Source organism: Schistosoma haematobium, chromosome 3 (assembly GCF_000699445.3).
Source record: "Schistosoma haematobium chromosome 3, whole genome shotgun sequence".
NCBI lineage: Eukaryota > Metazoa > Platyhelminthes > Trematoda > Strigeidida > Schistosomatidae > Schistosoma > Schistosoma haematobium.
The window spans coordinates 41693498-41711438 of record NC_067198.1 but is presented as its reverse complement, the minus strand read 5'-3'; the positions used below and the strand labels follow the sequence as shown (position 1 = coordinate 41711438).

Genomic DNA, 17941 nt, shown 5'->3' with positions numbered 1-17941 from the left:
TTTGAATTATTTCATAAAGCTATGTGAGTATTTTCCAGTAACATTGGTCAAAATAGCCTCATTTCTGTTTAGTAATAGGATAAAACAATAGTACATTACTTCGTGATTTTTAATAATTGTTTAAATAAAACCAGTAGATGATATAAATTAACTTCACAAATCTCCGATCGTAATCCTAATGAGTGTTGTATAATATATAGTCCTACAAATAGCCTGAATAGATTTGGGAGTGATATACACGGTTCAACATTATGATTTTATCGGTTTAGGAGTTGTGGAGATTGTTAAGTTTTTGATTGTGATCATGATTAGATTGGTTGAGGTCAGACATTAACACTATTGGACGATGGCTCAGTGGTCCAGTAGGTTAAGCGTTCGCGCGCGAGACTGAAGGCCCCAGGTTCGAGTCCCGCGGATGCGCACTGCTGAGGAGTTCCACGATTGGACGAAACGGCCACCCAGTGCTCCCAGGTTTTCAATGGCGGTCTAACATAAATCGGTTCATGGTCTCAATTATGGTTTTAATTCATCAATACATAAGTAAGTTTCAAAGATAGAAACCATTTATTCTGTTCATGATCATTCACATTATCTTCGACTGCTTGAAGACGTATTTCAATGAAATTACAGAGTGGAAATTCTCAAGTCTATTAACTTCAGCGCTATCAATAATATATTTAACAAATGTGGAAAATCCTTATTGTAAGTAGCCATTATGAATAATTAAAGTTTATAAACTAGCGCAGTTTGGCACCAAATTTATTAGGGAACAAAAAAGATAAGGTGAAAACGATTGCGAAGAAATAGAAGTGGAAACGAACGAGACTGGAAAGACCAGTCAGAAAGCTGTGGAAATCAGGAGATACGACCTGTTAGGAGGAGACAGGAACAAGAATAGTGAGAGATTTGCAAATTTATGTGCCCACAACAAAATGGCTAGTTTCCCATACAAACATATACACACCGCATTGCATCACGGAGAACCAGATAGATCATATTTGCATCATTAAAAAGTCCAAAAAATCAATGAAAGACATGAGAACTAGGAGAGGAGCTGATATAGCCTGGTGGTTGCCAAAATGAAACTGAAGCTAAGAAACACTAGACTACTGGACAAACAACAATACAAAGGTTCAAAACAGACTTCCTTCGACATGCTAACAAACTCAACGAATTCACCATAACTCTCAACAACAGGTCCCATATCTTACTAGATCTACCGAAAGAAGAGGAAACCATTATGGAGGACAACTGGAAAGGGATCAAAGAACCACTAGCTTCAACGTGTCATGAGGTTCTGGGTCGCAAGAAGCATCACCATAAGAAATACATCCCTGTCGAAACTCTAGTCAGGATTCAAGAAAGGAAGAACAAGAAGACAACAATTAACAACAGCCGAACAAGAACAGAGAAAGCCAAAATAAACGCCGAATACACAGGAGCAAACAAGCGAGTGAACAGGAGCATCAAAGCCGACAAGCAGAAATACCTAGCAGATCTAGCAATGACAGCAGACATAGCTGCAAGAAAAGGGAATATGAAACAATTACATGATATAACGAAGAAACTGGTAAGGAAACAGTAAACCAGAGCGACCAGTCGAGAACAACGAAGACAAGCCAAGCACCATAATTCAAGAACAGGGGGAAAAGTGAGTAGAACACTTTGCAAAGCTCTTGAATAGACCAGCTCCATTGAATCCAGCGGACATGCAAGCAACACCCACACACACCCTCCCATAGATGTCACTTCACAACGACCGAAGAAGTCAGCATAGCCATCAGACAAATCAAGTGTGGGAAGGAACAAGGACCAGGCAACACACGATGATGCAATGAAGTCACATAGAAGTAACTGCAAACATGCTCCAATTTCTATTCAGGTAGATTTGAGAGGAAGAAAAAGTGACAACAAAATGGAAAGAAAGACACATCATCAAGAGTCTAAAGAAAAGGTCTCAGCATGCACGAGCACTACAGACGCATCACACTACTATTACTACCAGCAAACCTTTTCAACAGTGATGTGAACCGGATCAAAAATTAAGTAGACGACAAGATTCGAGTTCAACAGATCAGACTCCGTGAGGATTGGTCGAGCACAGACCAAATCGCTACACTCCTGATCAATATTGTGCAATCAATTGAATGGAATTACTCACTACACAACAACTCCCTTGATTATGAAAAAGCATTTAACAGCGTGAATAGGAGAATCCTTCGAAACCTTCCTCAACAATATGGTGAATCTCAGATTTTCAACATCATCCGGAATTCATACTACGGACCACACTGCAACGTCACGCATGGAGAGCAGCTGACAAACGCATTCTAGGTGAGGGCCGAAGTCAGATAAGACCGTTTACTCCCTCCCTTTCTTCTTCTTCTCATGGTCGATCTCATTATGAAGACCTTCACATCTAAGAAGAAGCACAGAATACAATGGACAGCTTGCATGCAACTAGACGATTCAGACTTCACAGATCACCACCTACCTCTTCTATCCAACACACACACACACACACACACACCAATTAATGCAGGTGAAAACAAACAATGTGGCAGCAGCCTTTACAGATGTAGGTCTCTAAATACACAGGGCAATATGTTGAATCCCCGAATACAACACGCAACACACTAACCTAATCACACTTGATGCAGATGCTCTAGAACACGTGGAAATTCTCACATATCTGAACAGCAGCATCGATGAACAAGGAGGATCTGGTGTAGATAAAGACACAAGGAATGCCAAAGAAATGGCCACCACATTCCTATAATTGAAGAACATACGAAACTCAAAACAACTGTCAACTAACATCAATTCAGAATCTTCAATACGAACGGGAAGACAATTCTAGTGTATGGAGCTGAAACTTGTACCAATATCACAACCATCATCAAAAGAGTACAAGTATTTATGAACAGTTTTCTTAACATGATATTTAATGTCCGTCAGTTGGACACCACCAGCAACAACCTACTGTGGGGGAGAGCAAGCCAGCCTCTAAATTAAGAGGATATTAGGAAAAGACGTTGGAAGTGGGTAGGACATACATTGTGGAAATCATCAAACTGGATTATGAGGCAAACTGTAACTCGGAATGCTGAAGAGAAACGGAAAAGAGGATGGCCAAAGAACGCAGTGCGACGGGAATCGGAAACAACTATCAGTAGAATGAACAACATCTGAAAACAACTGAAAGGAAGTTTCCAGAACGAAATTGGTTGGAGTGTTCCTTCACGGGGGGCAACAGACACAGGTAAGTAAGTACCCACGAGTCAGTGTTTCGACTGGTCAGTACATGTGTATAGAAATCACCTTCAGATCACTGTCTCTATATGATAGCCAGTGACAAAACTCGACTACCTCTACCTAAGTAGATGAGGTGAGGTTAAAATATGAACACAAACCTTTCTGATAGGAATTACATTTCACTGACGCTTTTCCAAACTGATAACGAGAAACTTTACTTCGTTGACTAAGTGATTTACAGGCAACATGTTCAATATGAGCCTACTCAACGGATGAACGCAATCAGCCGCACATTAGCAATATTACCTGGAATATCCTAAACTATCCCATACTGATTCCTGATGCTTCACATGTTTTAAAATTTAATAATCTCTGCTATTGCCTTTTATTCTGAATAATACATATTGTGCAATATACTAGCGTTCGTGTAATAATTGACTAACGTTTCACTATTCACCGTTATATGAATTATCATCTAAGATAAGTTATAGTTCTGATCGAACGCTCGTAATGATCATTGAGCTATCAATACATCATCATGGGAAATCATTTTCCGCAGTAAAGATACGATGAAAAACCTCAGTAAAATTAGCCATGATAGGTGAAGTTTAACTTTGTCGGGTATGAGATAGGTACTCAGCTAATATATTAGAAAATCGTTGCTTAATATCACTAATTATTTGAAGCTAGAAATGTACACCTTTAGATTTCAGCTCAATGGTCTATAGAGTAACAGGTTGGATTCAATACCGAAGGACTTGAGATCGATCCTCCGCGTCAAGATCATGGATGGATATTGCCGAAGAGTCCCACACTAGGACTAAAAACATAGCTGTCCAATGCTTCCAGGTTTTCAGTGGCTGTTTAATGGAAACCTTATTTTTTTTAAATAAAATCATTTTTACTAATGTATTTGGATTTATGCCAACCAAGATAATACGTGTATAATTTATTAGACATCATGGACTTGATGTTTATTGCTTATAATGCAAAAATTAACAATGAATTATTCATTAAGTAAACATAAAAAACCACTTAATGAAATTGTAGCAATTAATGTACATAAAACATGAAAAGTTAGTCTAAACAAGGTTATATAGTATAGGATAAAGGTAATAATCATAGTTGAGTTCTTAATTTCCGGTTATTAATTAAACAATCCCTTTTAGTGTGTGTATCATGAACGCATTATCTGTATAGTGTCAACTAGTCACGTTTAGAGCCGAAGGTAACGGGTTCGATCCTTAACATGAATCCAAACACTGTGACACCAGTATATCTAGCTGACAGTCTAAAATAGGAAGTGTACATCCTGGAACCAACCGCCAACCATCATGCAACTTCAATCAATGGAATGGTTGTGCATACTAATCGATCATTAATTTGTAAATAATTTCATCTAATCTAGACCCGAAGGCTACGAAAACTCTGTAACTGCAAGTTGCAATATGTTTACAATTTTGAATGTTAGTATGAGAGAAAACTTATTTGGTACAGTCAGATACAATTATATAAAGCATAAAATCTAGGTTTTGTGCTTGTGGGTACTCATTAGTGAAGCGCAGGTCTGTTTATGAGATATCTAGTATTTCATCAAATACCTAAACTCTTACTGCACGATGTCACTATTTAGAACGTTGGCTCTCAGCTCTTGGATTCACAATCAACAACTTACGGGGTTGGGAACGATGATATTCACGTTTATTAAACAGTTCAGATGCCATGAAATCTCTTTGACACTGCAAGTAACTTGGTGATAATATATTGGGTGATGTGAATTCATATTAAATTAAAATTTGCCTGGAGGATTTGGATGTATCTTATCAAGAAGTGGTAAAAAAACTTGAGATGCAATTCAAAAACATTACTATCGATTGCTTACGTTCATTTAAATGAAAAATTGTCCAATCTTTGAACTCTGAAATTCGGTCTTGAACATCTCATCAGACAAGGTAAATTTATGGATACTGGCGTCATAATAAATAAAATTCCTCACGGTGATGTTCATATCAAACTTAGTTCGAATCACTATACCTTCAGACAGATACATACCACACAGTTCAGTGGTTGTACCTTTTTATTTATTCAAGGTGTGGTGTGCTACTTATATTGACATAAGCAGTCGATGATGTTAGTCGTGAACAGAAGGTCTGGCAGCACAGAGACAAGAGGATCGAACAGTAAAGAATGGAAACAGAATGCAATTTGTATGAAAATGCAAGAACAATGAAGTCTGAGTCATTATGAGACAATTGATAGACATTTTGTAAATCACGTATTTACTATTTGATTGTTAGATTTTATTAACAAGTCCTGTAATTTTGTGTCAAATACATTCGATTATCCCCACTGGTGTTCTTGTTCACTACAAGGGGATATACGAGTCAGGGTTGCGACAGCACCAAAGTCAAAGCAGATCGTATGGGTACATAGTATATCTGACCAAGGTATTGTGAATTTATAAATTACTTGTCTAACCAAAATTACCGATCGTATGCTCTTATCTGAATTAGATCGGACACCAGTACGATTAAATAGTTGAGGTTATCTGTGTAACTTGGATATTAATCTTTGATTCAGCAAATCGAAAAGCTGTTTCGTAACAACAGTTATACAGTTTATTAAACTGAATTACGCACTTCCTGAATCTAAGTTTTTATGTTATCCGATTAATTTTTCAGACAATACTTGGTAATATAGACACTTTTTCACACGATCTGAATTGCGTGATTGCATTTAGATTTAGAATCTCCGATATGTGAAGCTTCTTATGTGATCAGATGGCATTTGGACAAAGTAATTTCCAACATATGGTTCATAGAGTGCCCTAGGAGTTATCCGAAAATTGTTAGCATTAGTTGAAATGTGAAAAACGATTAATTAAAGGAATAAAAGTTAAGTAGAAAAAAGGATAGATGACGAATGAGATAAACTGACTAGTCAAAAGGTAGAGGTAATTTCTTTTTCAGATAACTTGGGCAGAAGCTTTTAATTACGTATTGACCTCCCATTAAAGAATCGTATCGCCACCTTGCAGATGATATAGTCCTGGTTGGTGGAGTGATTGGCGAAATTGAAGGATCTGGAAATTTTAATTGACGATTTCATCAGTTCATATTAGCGTGGCTACAAGGATTAAGTAATTAATTTGTGTCGTAGTCAGTTACCGTCCTATTTAGACCTGGATAAGCCTTGGTAATTAACTGTTCTTAATAGGCTTTACTCTAATATACAGTAATATCTGTATGCATATACAAAATTATTGAACCAATCAATATTTATTTATTGACTTTAACACATCGATATTGGTACAAGGAGGCACCAAATACATATGCGCCACATACATCTCATTTGATATGTGTGAAGGCTGTGATACTCCCCGGGTGCCCAAACCGGAGCAGGTGGTTATCTTAGGGGGCCGAACACGGAGCTTTCGACCTGAAGGTTTGATCCACAAGGCAGTGGAGCAACGTAAGGAGATGCAGTCCCATGGCAGCAGGTGACCAACGATTGGTTCATATGCCATTTGTTCCTTCAGTATACTGGAGCCCATGTGCACCATTGGTTTGGAATCAGGGTTTTCCAACTCCCCTAGGTGGACTCTCCACGTCCACCAACCCGATCAAAGCGAGGGGCAGTGAATAGGACTTCCCTGGCAGACGCTATATACGTGTGGCCATGTGAGAGCATTTCGACAGGGAGAGCGGACTCTCCCCACTCTCGTTCATACCAGTGTATTTGGGGGCTTAATGTTTACTTTAGCATTCGAACCCAGTACCAATCAAGGCAGTTTATGAGTCAGAGATAACAGTGGAATAGATCACATAAATAAGTGAAAAGTACAAATTGGTAGTGTGATGATAAGTGTACTAGTTGTGATAAGAATAACAAAGGCTTGAATCGACATTTCATAACAAAATGAAAAAATATAGATACTGAAATAACATTCACTAAAAATTGTAAGATTATGTAACAAGAAGTGGTCAGATAATTGAACAATGAGGCGTATATTTAAAAAAGGGAGGGTGAAGAAAAATAAACGAAGATTATGGAAAATAATAAGAAACAGAATCTTTTATCAAGATGAACTCGGCCAAAGAAGAGATAAAGATGTTACAAATTTCTTATTGATACAAAGACTCGGGTTAATGGCTCGAATCCCTACAGCTTCTGATAAAAGTAAAGGAAGAAACCGGACTAAATCAGGAAAACTAATAGGAATACAATCAATCACTTCAAATGAACTATTTCTACCTAGTACATGACCGCTACCGATCAAGTGTGATAAAACAAAGCTGCGTATTGTTTTGACGATATCCTTTCCTAACTACGAAGGTAAGTGTTTACAAACCCATTGGCTTAGTTGTCTGATTATGCGTTCGATATAGCTTTCCCCACAGGAGCAGCTGAATTCGTAAATAAACTTGGATGTCAAAACCAGGTAAATTATCATTTAGTTGAAGAATCACCATCGGTCGGCTGGATAGACACAGAGGCTAGTTGCATTAATTCAGCTATATTTGAGTAAAGCATGATGAGGATCTAATTGAAAACAGTATTGTTTACTTATGTACGTTGTTCTAATTCACAACATAGGAATTCTTAAAATCAACTGTCTATATTCTTATTATTCTAGACAAAATGGAATTTAGTTATAATTGTTAAGGAAAATTTTCGGATGTTTTAAGTGTTTAACATGATTTAACCAACATACGGAGTATGGTAGTTTTTCCAGCTGAAAGTTCAGTAAAAGACTTATTTGATAGTATCATTACCAGTATAAAATAGGAAACCTGAGACAGTGGTAAGTTGATTCATTTTTAAAACTTTGTAACAACTTGAACAGAATAAATACACAACATCTTTAAGCACTATATACAACACTTAGTGAATGATTTCCCCGTTTGTTACTTAATTTTTGAAATCTGTGACAAAATTAACGACACCTTTATTTCATCAAGTATTAATCAGTGTTGTGCTTGATATCATCGAATCAAGTAAACATTATATATTCAAATAAAGTACATTACTTCGCAAAGATTCTATCTAATGGTTATCTATGAGTTACAATCAGGAATCTTATATTGATGAAACAACGTTTTAGCAAAAGCTAAACTGTCATAATAGACTAGAAATGAACAAATACGATTATTTGATCAGGTCTACAGATAATAAACTTCCTGTAAGTAATCGATTTTAAATGAAAATCTAGGACTAGTAGAGTTTGCGAACAAATTTTCTTCACACCAAAACTACTTAAACAACCGAAAATTTTGCAATGAAAAACATCATTTCAAAAAGTTGGCTACCCGGAATGCTGATACACAATTTTCTATGTACTCCTTGTTATTATGAATAGGCCGGCTCCAATGAATCCACCGGACATCGAAGCAGCACACACAGATCTTCCCACAGACGTCAACCCACCAACGAAGGAAGAAATCAGAATGGCCATCAGACAAATCAAGAGCGGGAAAGCAGCAGGACTCGAAAATATACCAACTGAAGTGAAGCACTGAAGTCAGACATCGAAGTAACTACAAACATGCTTTACCTTCTATTCAAAAAGATTTGGGAGGAGGAACAAGTTCCGATGGACTGGAAAGAAGGGTACCTCATCAAGATTCCAAAGAAAGGAGATCTGAGCAAATGTGAAAACTACAGAGGCATTACACTACTGTCAATACCAGGGAAAGTCTTCAACAGAGTGTTGCTGAACCGGATGAAGGATGCAGTAGATGCCCAACTTTGAGATCAACAAGCTGGATTCCGAAAGGATCGGTCGTGCACAGACCAAATTGCAACACTACGGATCATCGTCGAACAATCAGTTGAGTGGAACTCGTCACTATACATCAACTTCATTGGTTATGAAAAGGCATTCGACAGTGTAGATAGGAGGACATTATGGGAACTTCTTCGACACTACGGAGTTCCTGAGAAGATTGTCAATATTATCCGGAACTCATACGACGGACTACAGTGCAAAGTAGTGCATGGAGGACAGCTGACAGATGCATTCCAAGTAAGGACCGGAGTCAGACAAGGCTGTTTACTCTCTCCCTTCCTCTTTCTTCTGGTGGTCGACTGGATTATGAAGACCTCGACATCTGAAGGAAAACACGGAATACAATGGACAGCTCAGAACCAATTAGACGATCTGGACTTCGCAGATGACCTAGCCCTCCTATCACGTACACGTGAACAGATTCAGATAAAGACAGCCAATGTAGCAGCAGTCTCTTCATCAGTAGGCCTCAGTATACACAAAGGGAAAACCAAGGTCCTCAAATTCAAAGCGGAGAACAGCAATCCAATCACACTTGATGGCGAAACTCTGGGAGATGTAGAGTCCTTCACATACCTGGGAAGCATCATCGAAAAACAAGGAGGTTCAGATGCAGACGTTAAGGCGTGGACTGGCAAAGCAAGGGCCGCATTCCTACAATTGAAGAACATATGGAACTCAAAACAACTTTCAACCAATATCAAAGTGAGAATCTTCAATACGAACGTCAAGGCAATTCTACTGTATGGAGCTGAAACTTGGAGAACTACAACAACCACAATCAAGAAAGTACAAGTATTTATAAATAGCTGTCTACGCAAGATACTCAACATCCATTGGCCGGATACCATCAGCAATAGCCTTCTGTGGGAGAGAACAAACCAACTTCCAGCTGAAGAAGAAATTAGTAAAAGACGATGGAAATGGATAGAACATACATTATGCAAATCATCAAACTGCATCACGAGGCAAGTCCTAACTTGGAATCGTGAACGGAAGTGGAAAAGAGGAAGGCCTAAGAACACATTACTTCGGATAATAGAAGCAGATATGAAAAAGATGAATAACAACTGGAAGGAGCTGGAAAGGGTTGCCCAGGACAGGGTTGGATGGAGAATGCTGGTGAGCGGCCTATGCTCCTTCACGAGGAGTAACAAGCGTAAGTAAGTAAGTAAATCCTTGTTATTAACTCAGACTAGTATACTTGGTTCCGTCGCAAACATTTTGAATGTATAATGGTTAGTGATACTAGTCAGTTGATCATACAAACAGAGATTCAATCCTGAGAGTTAGTGGTTGAAAGCAAAACGCCTTAGAAATTAAGACAACTGTTCAACTACGAGCAGTACGGTACAACAATCCAAGAACGTGATAATGAAAACAAACCATTGAACTTTTAAAAAATCCATTTAAGATAGTTTGATTAAAGGTTTAAACGATGTAATACATGAGTACTAAAATTTAAAAAGGCCATAAGTAATAATTATTATAAGGTACATTGTTACATCAGCTGTGAATCAAAATTATTACCCGACTTAACAACAAATTACTACTAAATGATGTAATACATGAGTACCAAAATTTTAAAAGGCTATAAGAAACAATTATTATAAAGTACATTGTTACATCAGCTGTGAATCAAAACTATTACCCGACTTGACAACAAGTTCTTACTATCTTGAAAATCGTTCATATCAACATTTAACTTAATAAAAATGTCGACAATTCGATCATTTTTACACCTTTCTATTAGGCCATTTCATCTGTTCTGGAAGAATATAACGCGATGCTAGTGTTAAAATAGGCGTACCAGTTGGAATGCCAGGACAAGGACCATTACTTGAAGCGATATCCATATGTGTGTACGCCAAAGGCTTTTCAGTATTTTTCAAATGCTAGGGAAGTTATAAAGAAATAAATATTTTGATTAAAAAGATTGTCGTTGTGTCATTCAATGACGAAATCATTTATACGACTAGTAATACATGTTAATGTAATGTCCAGTTAACTAAACGAATAATAAAAGTGTCACAATTTGATCACAGTGGTTATCGAATGACGTGTACAAACCCCCTTACATATTAGATATACTTACAAATTAGATGAATTAAATTCTCTAAAAAGTGGGCGGAAGACGAAAATAGAGATAAAACTACACAAAAATCCTTACTGGGACATTAGGCACGACTGGCTAAAACTGAAAATTATCTGAGATGATAAGAGTGGTATTAGTGTATACAAAGTGTAAGACGAGACGAAATAATCAAGGCGAATTCCCAGAGTAGTAGAAAAACAAAAGAAAAAAACATAAGGATACCTTGAGAATCAAGTTCTAAAGGAAGTTAAAAGGTAAATGTATATGCGCCAATGTGAACGAAGTCTGTGACCACCGATTATTATGACTCAGTTCAATCAGAATTGACCTCATAGACTGACTGTAGAAGATCGGATCTACAACGCGTCCCTGAGAGTAGTTTTCCTCTATGCTTGTGAAACCTGGCCTCTCCGAGTTGAGGATGGATGTTAGATGACTCTGTGTTTGATTATCGTTGTCTACGACGAACTGCTGACATACAGTGGCAACACCATGTTAGTAATGCAGAGGTTCGAAATCGTGTGTTCGGGCACAGCGACGATAATTTAATTGGTATCACCACCTTGGAAAGTTGAATTGTTTTTCTGACATCTTCTACAAGTGCCAACCCAGAAAATGACAACGTTGCGACTGGTTGGGAGATGTTGAGAGGTGTTCAGTGTATGACATACCATCGTGATATGAATGAAAGCTGTACAGGACTGACTTCTGTTGATTCTTCACTAGTCACTGGTTGAAGTCCTAGAGATGTTGCAACACAGTGACTTGAGACTTTATCAGACATGGTAAAGAACAGAAGCCGGTGCCGATCCTGCTGTATTTATTTTGGTAAAAAATGAACGTAACTGAAAGAATTCTTTCTGGCTGTATTTTTGTTAACTGAACTGCCTCTCTCATTATTATTATTATTGCACGCTCATACACTAAGTTCTGTTTGTTCTACCTTTTATTACACGCACTTTATATTCTCTATATCTTCACAACCTCATTTTTATCGTGTGGCGCACATGTATTTGGGGCCCGATTGTACCAAAGTTGATGTGTTCGAATTAATTAATTAATTAACAGAATTTTATTACTATTATCTTTTAATTATTATCATTTTGGAAAAAACAATTATATATTGAGGATTGTACAGCTTTGAAAATGAATTTATTGAGAAAAGAACGGGTACTAAGTAAGGATGGCAAATCAATTGATGAAGTAGTGAAACTTCATCAGTTGAGATGGCACGAACATGTGTTACGTATGCCCAACAACCGACTGCCTCGACGTGCGATGTTCAGTGGTATAGGAGTAGGTTGGAAGAAAGCTAAGGGCGGCCAGACCAAAACATGGCACAAATCCATGAAGTCACTGACAAGTGGTTTGAGTCATGTTGGCAGGTGTAGACTACCTGGTTTGGGACCGCGAGATGATAGCGACCGATGGTTAGAGACCCTGAATGACATAGCTCAAAATCGTTTGCAATGGTGCAAGTGCATACACTCTTTGTGTTCTCCCAAATTCTAATCTTCTGGATTCTTCATGTCCCTTTCTTTTTTCTCTTTCCAAATTTATTTCAGTCGATTATACTCCTTGAATAACATCTTCAAACCCTAATTTTTCTGATTACAGCTTATTGTTTTACTACATCTAGCACTACGGGATTTGAATCGACCACTGCATCTCTGTGCTAATGTGGTGTGGCAACTCAAACTGATGTACGTACGTACGAAGTCCTACGTTGTTACTGACTGACTGAAATTTACTTTTCGAACTATCTGATCACACATAAATTTGTTAAGAACATTTATGTAGGAAAAGTCGAAAGGTAAACTTGACAAATGGAAGGTAGGAGAAAACAATGATAATCAAGAAAATAATGTTTAAGAAAATAGAGTAAAACTTAACAAACTGTTTTTGAACACATTAAAGTGGGTTTCAGTTTCGGTAAGGTCAAAGCTTCAATATAACTTAGTATTTACCATTGAACACTTTTGTAGAAAACCACGTAAGTCTAGTTACTATCAATCTTATGACTTGTTTCAATCATGAGTTTAGAAAGAGATAACGATAGATGCTTACCACCTACTCTTATTTGGTTATTTGATTCCATTTGTGATGGTGCATGTTAAAACACCCTCATTTGCAAATCACAATTGCTGCTTCCTATATATGTGTGATCACAAACACATGTAAAGTGATAAACACAGTGGGATGTGACTCAATCGTTTATATTCCGTTTATGTTCTCAGAGAAGCATGGACCTCGCTTTACCTTTACCACATAGTACATTTTACTGGAAAATGATATGTTTCAACAAAAGACTATTAGACTAATCTCTCAATGGTAGGGTGATGTAGACAAACTTTTTCGGTGTCAAAAGTGTAGTAAGTCTCAATATACTGTGACCGATCCATAGATTTATGAATTCATAGCATAAACATTCTTTAATGTTTTTCTCCGTAACACCACATCGTTTCCTTATTACAATATCGAAAGATATCAAAAAGACAAATTGTTTTAAATAATAAAAAAATAAATAGGACGTACGGAGTCCAAACCAGATGCAATAATCATAAATGCGACTGGAGACTGATGCCCTCTGCTACGTTTCCCACCAATCAAGCGAGCAGAATTCAATAAATCAGAATATTCTTCATCAGTTTTATGCGCATCATAATCTTCACGTCGGAGAGTTGATATCTAGAAAGTTAATAATTATTTAACAATAATAGTAACATATCAGCAAATTAACGTAGTTGAATAGTAAATTGCAAAAAGCATGCTTTCAAATCAAACATTTAAAACTAGATAATCGAACTACTAATATTATAATGCAGCTCATTTATTAAATACAGGTTTATCGAAGATAAACTACTTAAACTCCGATAATTACTAAGAAAGAATGGTTATCCTACCAAATTTATTGACAGAAAGCCGAAGCAAAAAAGCCAACTTCAGAGAGTACTTACAGTATCAAAGAAGAGTTCTCCCATAAATATAGAATTTAAAAGAGATGCTGCTGAGGAAATTCTGGAGAGATCAATTTCAAAATATCTGAGAAGATTATCAATTCTGCAATGTTTTGTATCGTCTTCTACAACAGGTTTGTCATTTATGAATGTTTTAAAAATAAACCTCTGTTTAGGGTCAAGTGTATGTGTAACTTTTTAAGTTTACTTGCTCTTATGAGACACCTTACACTGGGGACATGAAACGAATGCTATCTAGATACATTATAAAACACTACCTGGTGTAGATTTTCAATGAAGAACACAAAATTGTCACCAGCTCAATATAGGAACATCTCATCAACTATGAGCACATCGTTCATAAAATAATAATTTACACAGTCTAATGAGTGGGATCATAAGGAGTACATATTAAAAATAGGCTCAATTACATAGCATAGGGCTACCCTATACATAAGAGGCTTTCCGATAATATCCAGGAAGTTCTGGACAGGTGTACCAATCTACTACGGGACTTCTGAAAAGAGAACATTCGCCACCCAGCAAGAGATCAAACTCATGACCTCTGGATCTCGCAACGAGGACAGTCCAGTTCCTACTGACTTTTAGCGGTTATCTATGGTTAGTCCATGATGTGTATAGTACAATATTATAGAGTACTGATTCAACAAGAGCGAAGAATCAATAATACATCACCACACATACAAATTCAGAATCTTTTACTACAAATCGTTTTCATAATAAGTTATATTTCACTACTTCGTTAAGCGATTTGTACGTATGACCAGAATAGCATAAGAGAATTAGAGAAAAAAACAAAAACACGTAATCTAACTACTACTTAGCTTAACGCACTTCATGCATTTCACCTAACAGTGATCCAGCAAACTGATAGTCATAATCTTCTCTAAGTTCTTTAGCCGGACCATTACAAACGATACCCTATAAAGAAAACAAAAAGCATAAGAATATACAAAAAAAAAAGAAATACGTGAAAGTAGACCTAGATGACTACAACATAAGTATATTGAAGTATCAGAAATCATTGTAAAGAATTATTTACGCGACACAACATAAATTTAATTAGATTTTTGATTTTCCTCTTGTATGAACGAAGAATATTCTTTTCAATAATTTCTCATCAGGTCCTACAATTATAAATCCAGATTAATAATCCATAAAATTGGCCAGATTTAAGGCAAAATACATCATTTGGAAATCGTAATATGTGAATCAGGAATTGTTTGTTATATAAATAAAATCGTTAATGTTGGAATGACTAATATGAAGATGAAACAAAGACATTGTTTACAACTCTGAAAGAAAATGGATATCCAGAGAAATTTATAAATAAAAACTTAGCCAATAAAAGACAGCGTAGAGAATGCCCAACGGTAAATAAAAAGCCTTTATATATACGCTTACAATTCAGAGGCGACGCGCCGAGTGAAATGTTAAGACTTAAGTTAAGCAGATCAATTCAAAGGACTTTTAACGCAGCTAAACTACAACTAGTATTCTCCACAGGACCAATAATCACTCTGAGGTTGAAAGATAAATTACCTAGACTAGCCACCTCCTTCTGTATCTATCAATTCAACTGCTCCTGTGGAGCAAGTTATATTGGCAGATGTTCTAGGAATTTGTACATTCGGGCTCGTGAGCACCTACCCGTGTGGTTAAGCCAAGGTGTTGTCAAAACTGTTAACAGCTCCATCTTAGACTATTTAGTCCAAACAGAACATACAGCCAATATGGAGCAATCTTTTGCAATAATCTATCGTGTCAACAGCAGTCTACCTAATTCCGTCAGACTGCGAATCCTACAGACGGCTGAAGCAATTGCTATACGGATCAAAAAGCCAGAGCTTTGTATCCAAAAGAAGTATGTTCAACCACTCCTTTTACCCTGGCCAACTAGCTAATAATCAATCTTATAATGTGGTGACGTAATCTGACTAATGTTCATTTTATGTCCCAAACTTATTATTATTATTATTATTACTATTATTGTCTTTACACTTGATAACCTTTTTTGAGGAATTTATTCAATATCCACCCCTGAATCTACTATATTTGATCCAATTATTTTACATATTACGCAATTTCCGATTTGTAATCAAAATATTCTCTCTCTCTCTCTCTCTCTTACCCCATGTTGACCATATTTATTCTGATAATTTATCTCACAACTTCATTTCGTTTATAAACTGATTCAAGTTAACACTTCATATTAGTCAGCTCCAACATTAACGATTTTATTTTATATAACAAACAATTCCTGATTCACATATTACGATTTCCAAATGATGATGTATTTTGCCTTAAATCTGACCAATTTTATGGATTATTATTCTGGATTTATAATTGTAGAACCTGATGAGAAATTATTGAAAAGAATATTCTTCGTTCATACAATTGTGTTTTTAATATAATGGGAATTTTTCAGCAGTATTATAAGAAACAGGAAATTGAGATGTATAAAACCCCATACAAAAACTAAGACTTATTAAGATACATAAAATAAGAAAGTATTTATATGCGTGACTTAGTGAATAGATGTAATAAAAAAAATCCATGGCAAATATATCCGGTAAATAATATATGTCCATTATTATAAACAATGATTAATATGAATACACATTAAAAATGGGACGAAACGACTTATTTAAGCAATTTAAACAGAATTTTTGTAGAACGTGGAAAAGCCATAGCTAATGAATCTTATGAGAACTATATACATATGTAGGAATAACTAGAATAAAAGATTGTGCAATATGATAAGATTTGAAAGTGAAGTAGAAAATGGAATAAACTAGTCGGCAGTGAAGAGAGTTGGGTTGCTGAGCTACAGATTATGATAATTAGTAGATAGTTTGTTTAGAGCAAACAGTTCAAGATTCGTCAGTAGTACAACAGCAGCAAAAATGCACTGATTTACATAAGTTACTATCGATGAAAAAGAAAATCCCAAGAAACTCTCGACAGTAACTTTGATGCTTCGGCGAATGCCATAATACAATTTCGGCAACAATCATTTGCTCACTAGTGACTAGTTTTAAGAAAAAAATCCCAGTGAGTTATGACGGGTGTTCAGCCATGTTGGGTGAGACAGGATGGTTGTGAAATATTGCGAGTTGGTTGAAGCTAGACTTGTACATCATTGAGTCTAAGCTAACGGTCTAGAGATTAATCGTTCGCGCGCGTGAACGAAGGCTTTGGACACGATTCATGCGTACACAGTCGTGGATGCGCACTGTTGAAGTGCTCCATTCAAGGGAGAAACAGCCTTCTAGTTCTACCAGGTTGTTAATGCTGGTATAACTTGGATCGATTTTTTGATTTCAATGAAATAACCATTTAATCATATGTTTGTAGTTAATTAGTAAACAGGATGAAATTGAGTAATAACAGAGGGAAAGATCAATTACTGTAACTGATATAATTGGTACACAGACTTTGATTATGAATCAGTCAACAACTCACTTCTAGACATGTGGAAAATTGTAAATATAAGTCAAGCTTGGAAACTATACGATTACTTTGAATAATAATGCAGTTAATTTCGCTATATGTTTATAAACCTCCAGAAACAACCTATTATCATGAACTGAATCGATTAAAACTATTTATCTGCATATTGACACTTATAAACAAATGACTGTACTATATATGTCACACAACGATTATTTAGTAACACTAGATAAGGTAAAATTAAACAAATTATCTACAAATAAACTATTATATTCCACATTTTATTTGCATACATGTTATCGGTGTATTATAAGATTGGTTCAGGTTGATTTTCACATGTTCAATAATACTTTATTCGATCGTCCATTTGTA

The 17941-nt window shown here is 36.3% G+C and overlaps 1 protein-coding gene across 2 annotated transcripts in view; it reads right to left on the bottom strand.

The window, feature by feature from the left end:
- Nucleotides 1-10057: 10057 nt before the first annotated feature.
- NPEPL1_1 (putative aminopeptidase npepl1) overlaps nucleotides 10058-17941 on the bottom strand; it is a 30266-nt gene continuing 22382 nt past the window's right edge. For both annotated transcript variants that reach the window (XM_051213892.1, XM_051213893.1), the window contains 3 exons: nucleotides 14951-15037; nucleotides 13674-13826; nucleotides 10058-10938 (listed from right to left, as the gene is read on the bottom strand). In XM_051213892.1, coding sequence (XP_051069911.1) covers nucleotides 10780-10938; nucleotides 13674-13826; nucleotides 14951-15037 — 399 coding nt within the window. In that variant the 3' untranslated portion in view covers nucleotides 10058-10779. The remainder of the gene's footprint in view (nucleotides 10939-13673; nucleotides 13827-14950; nucleotides 15038-17941) is intronic.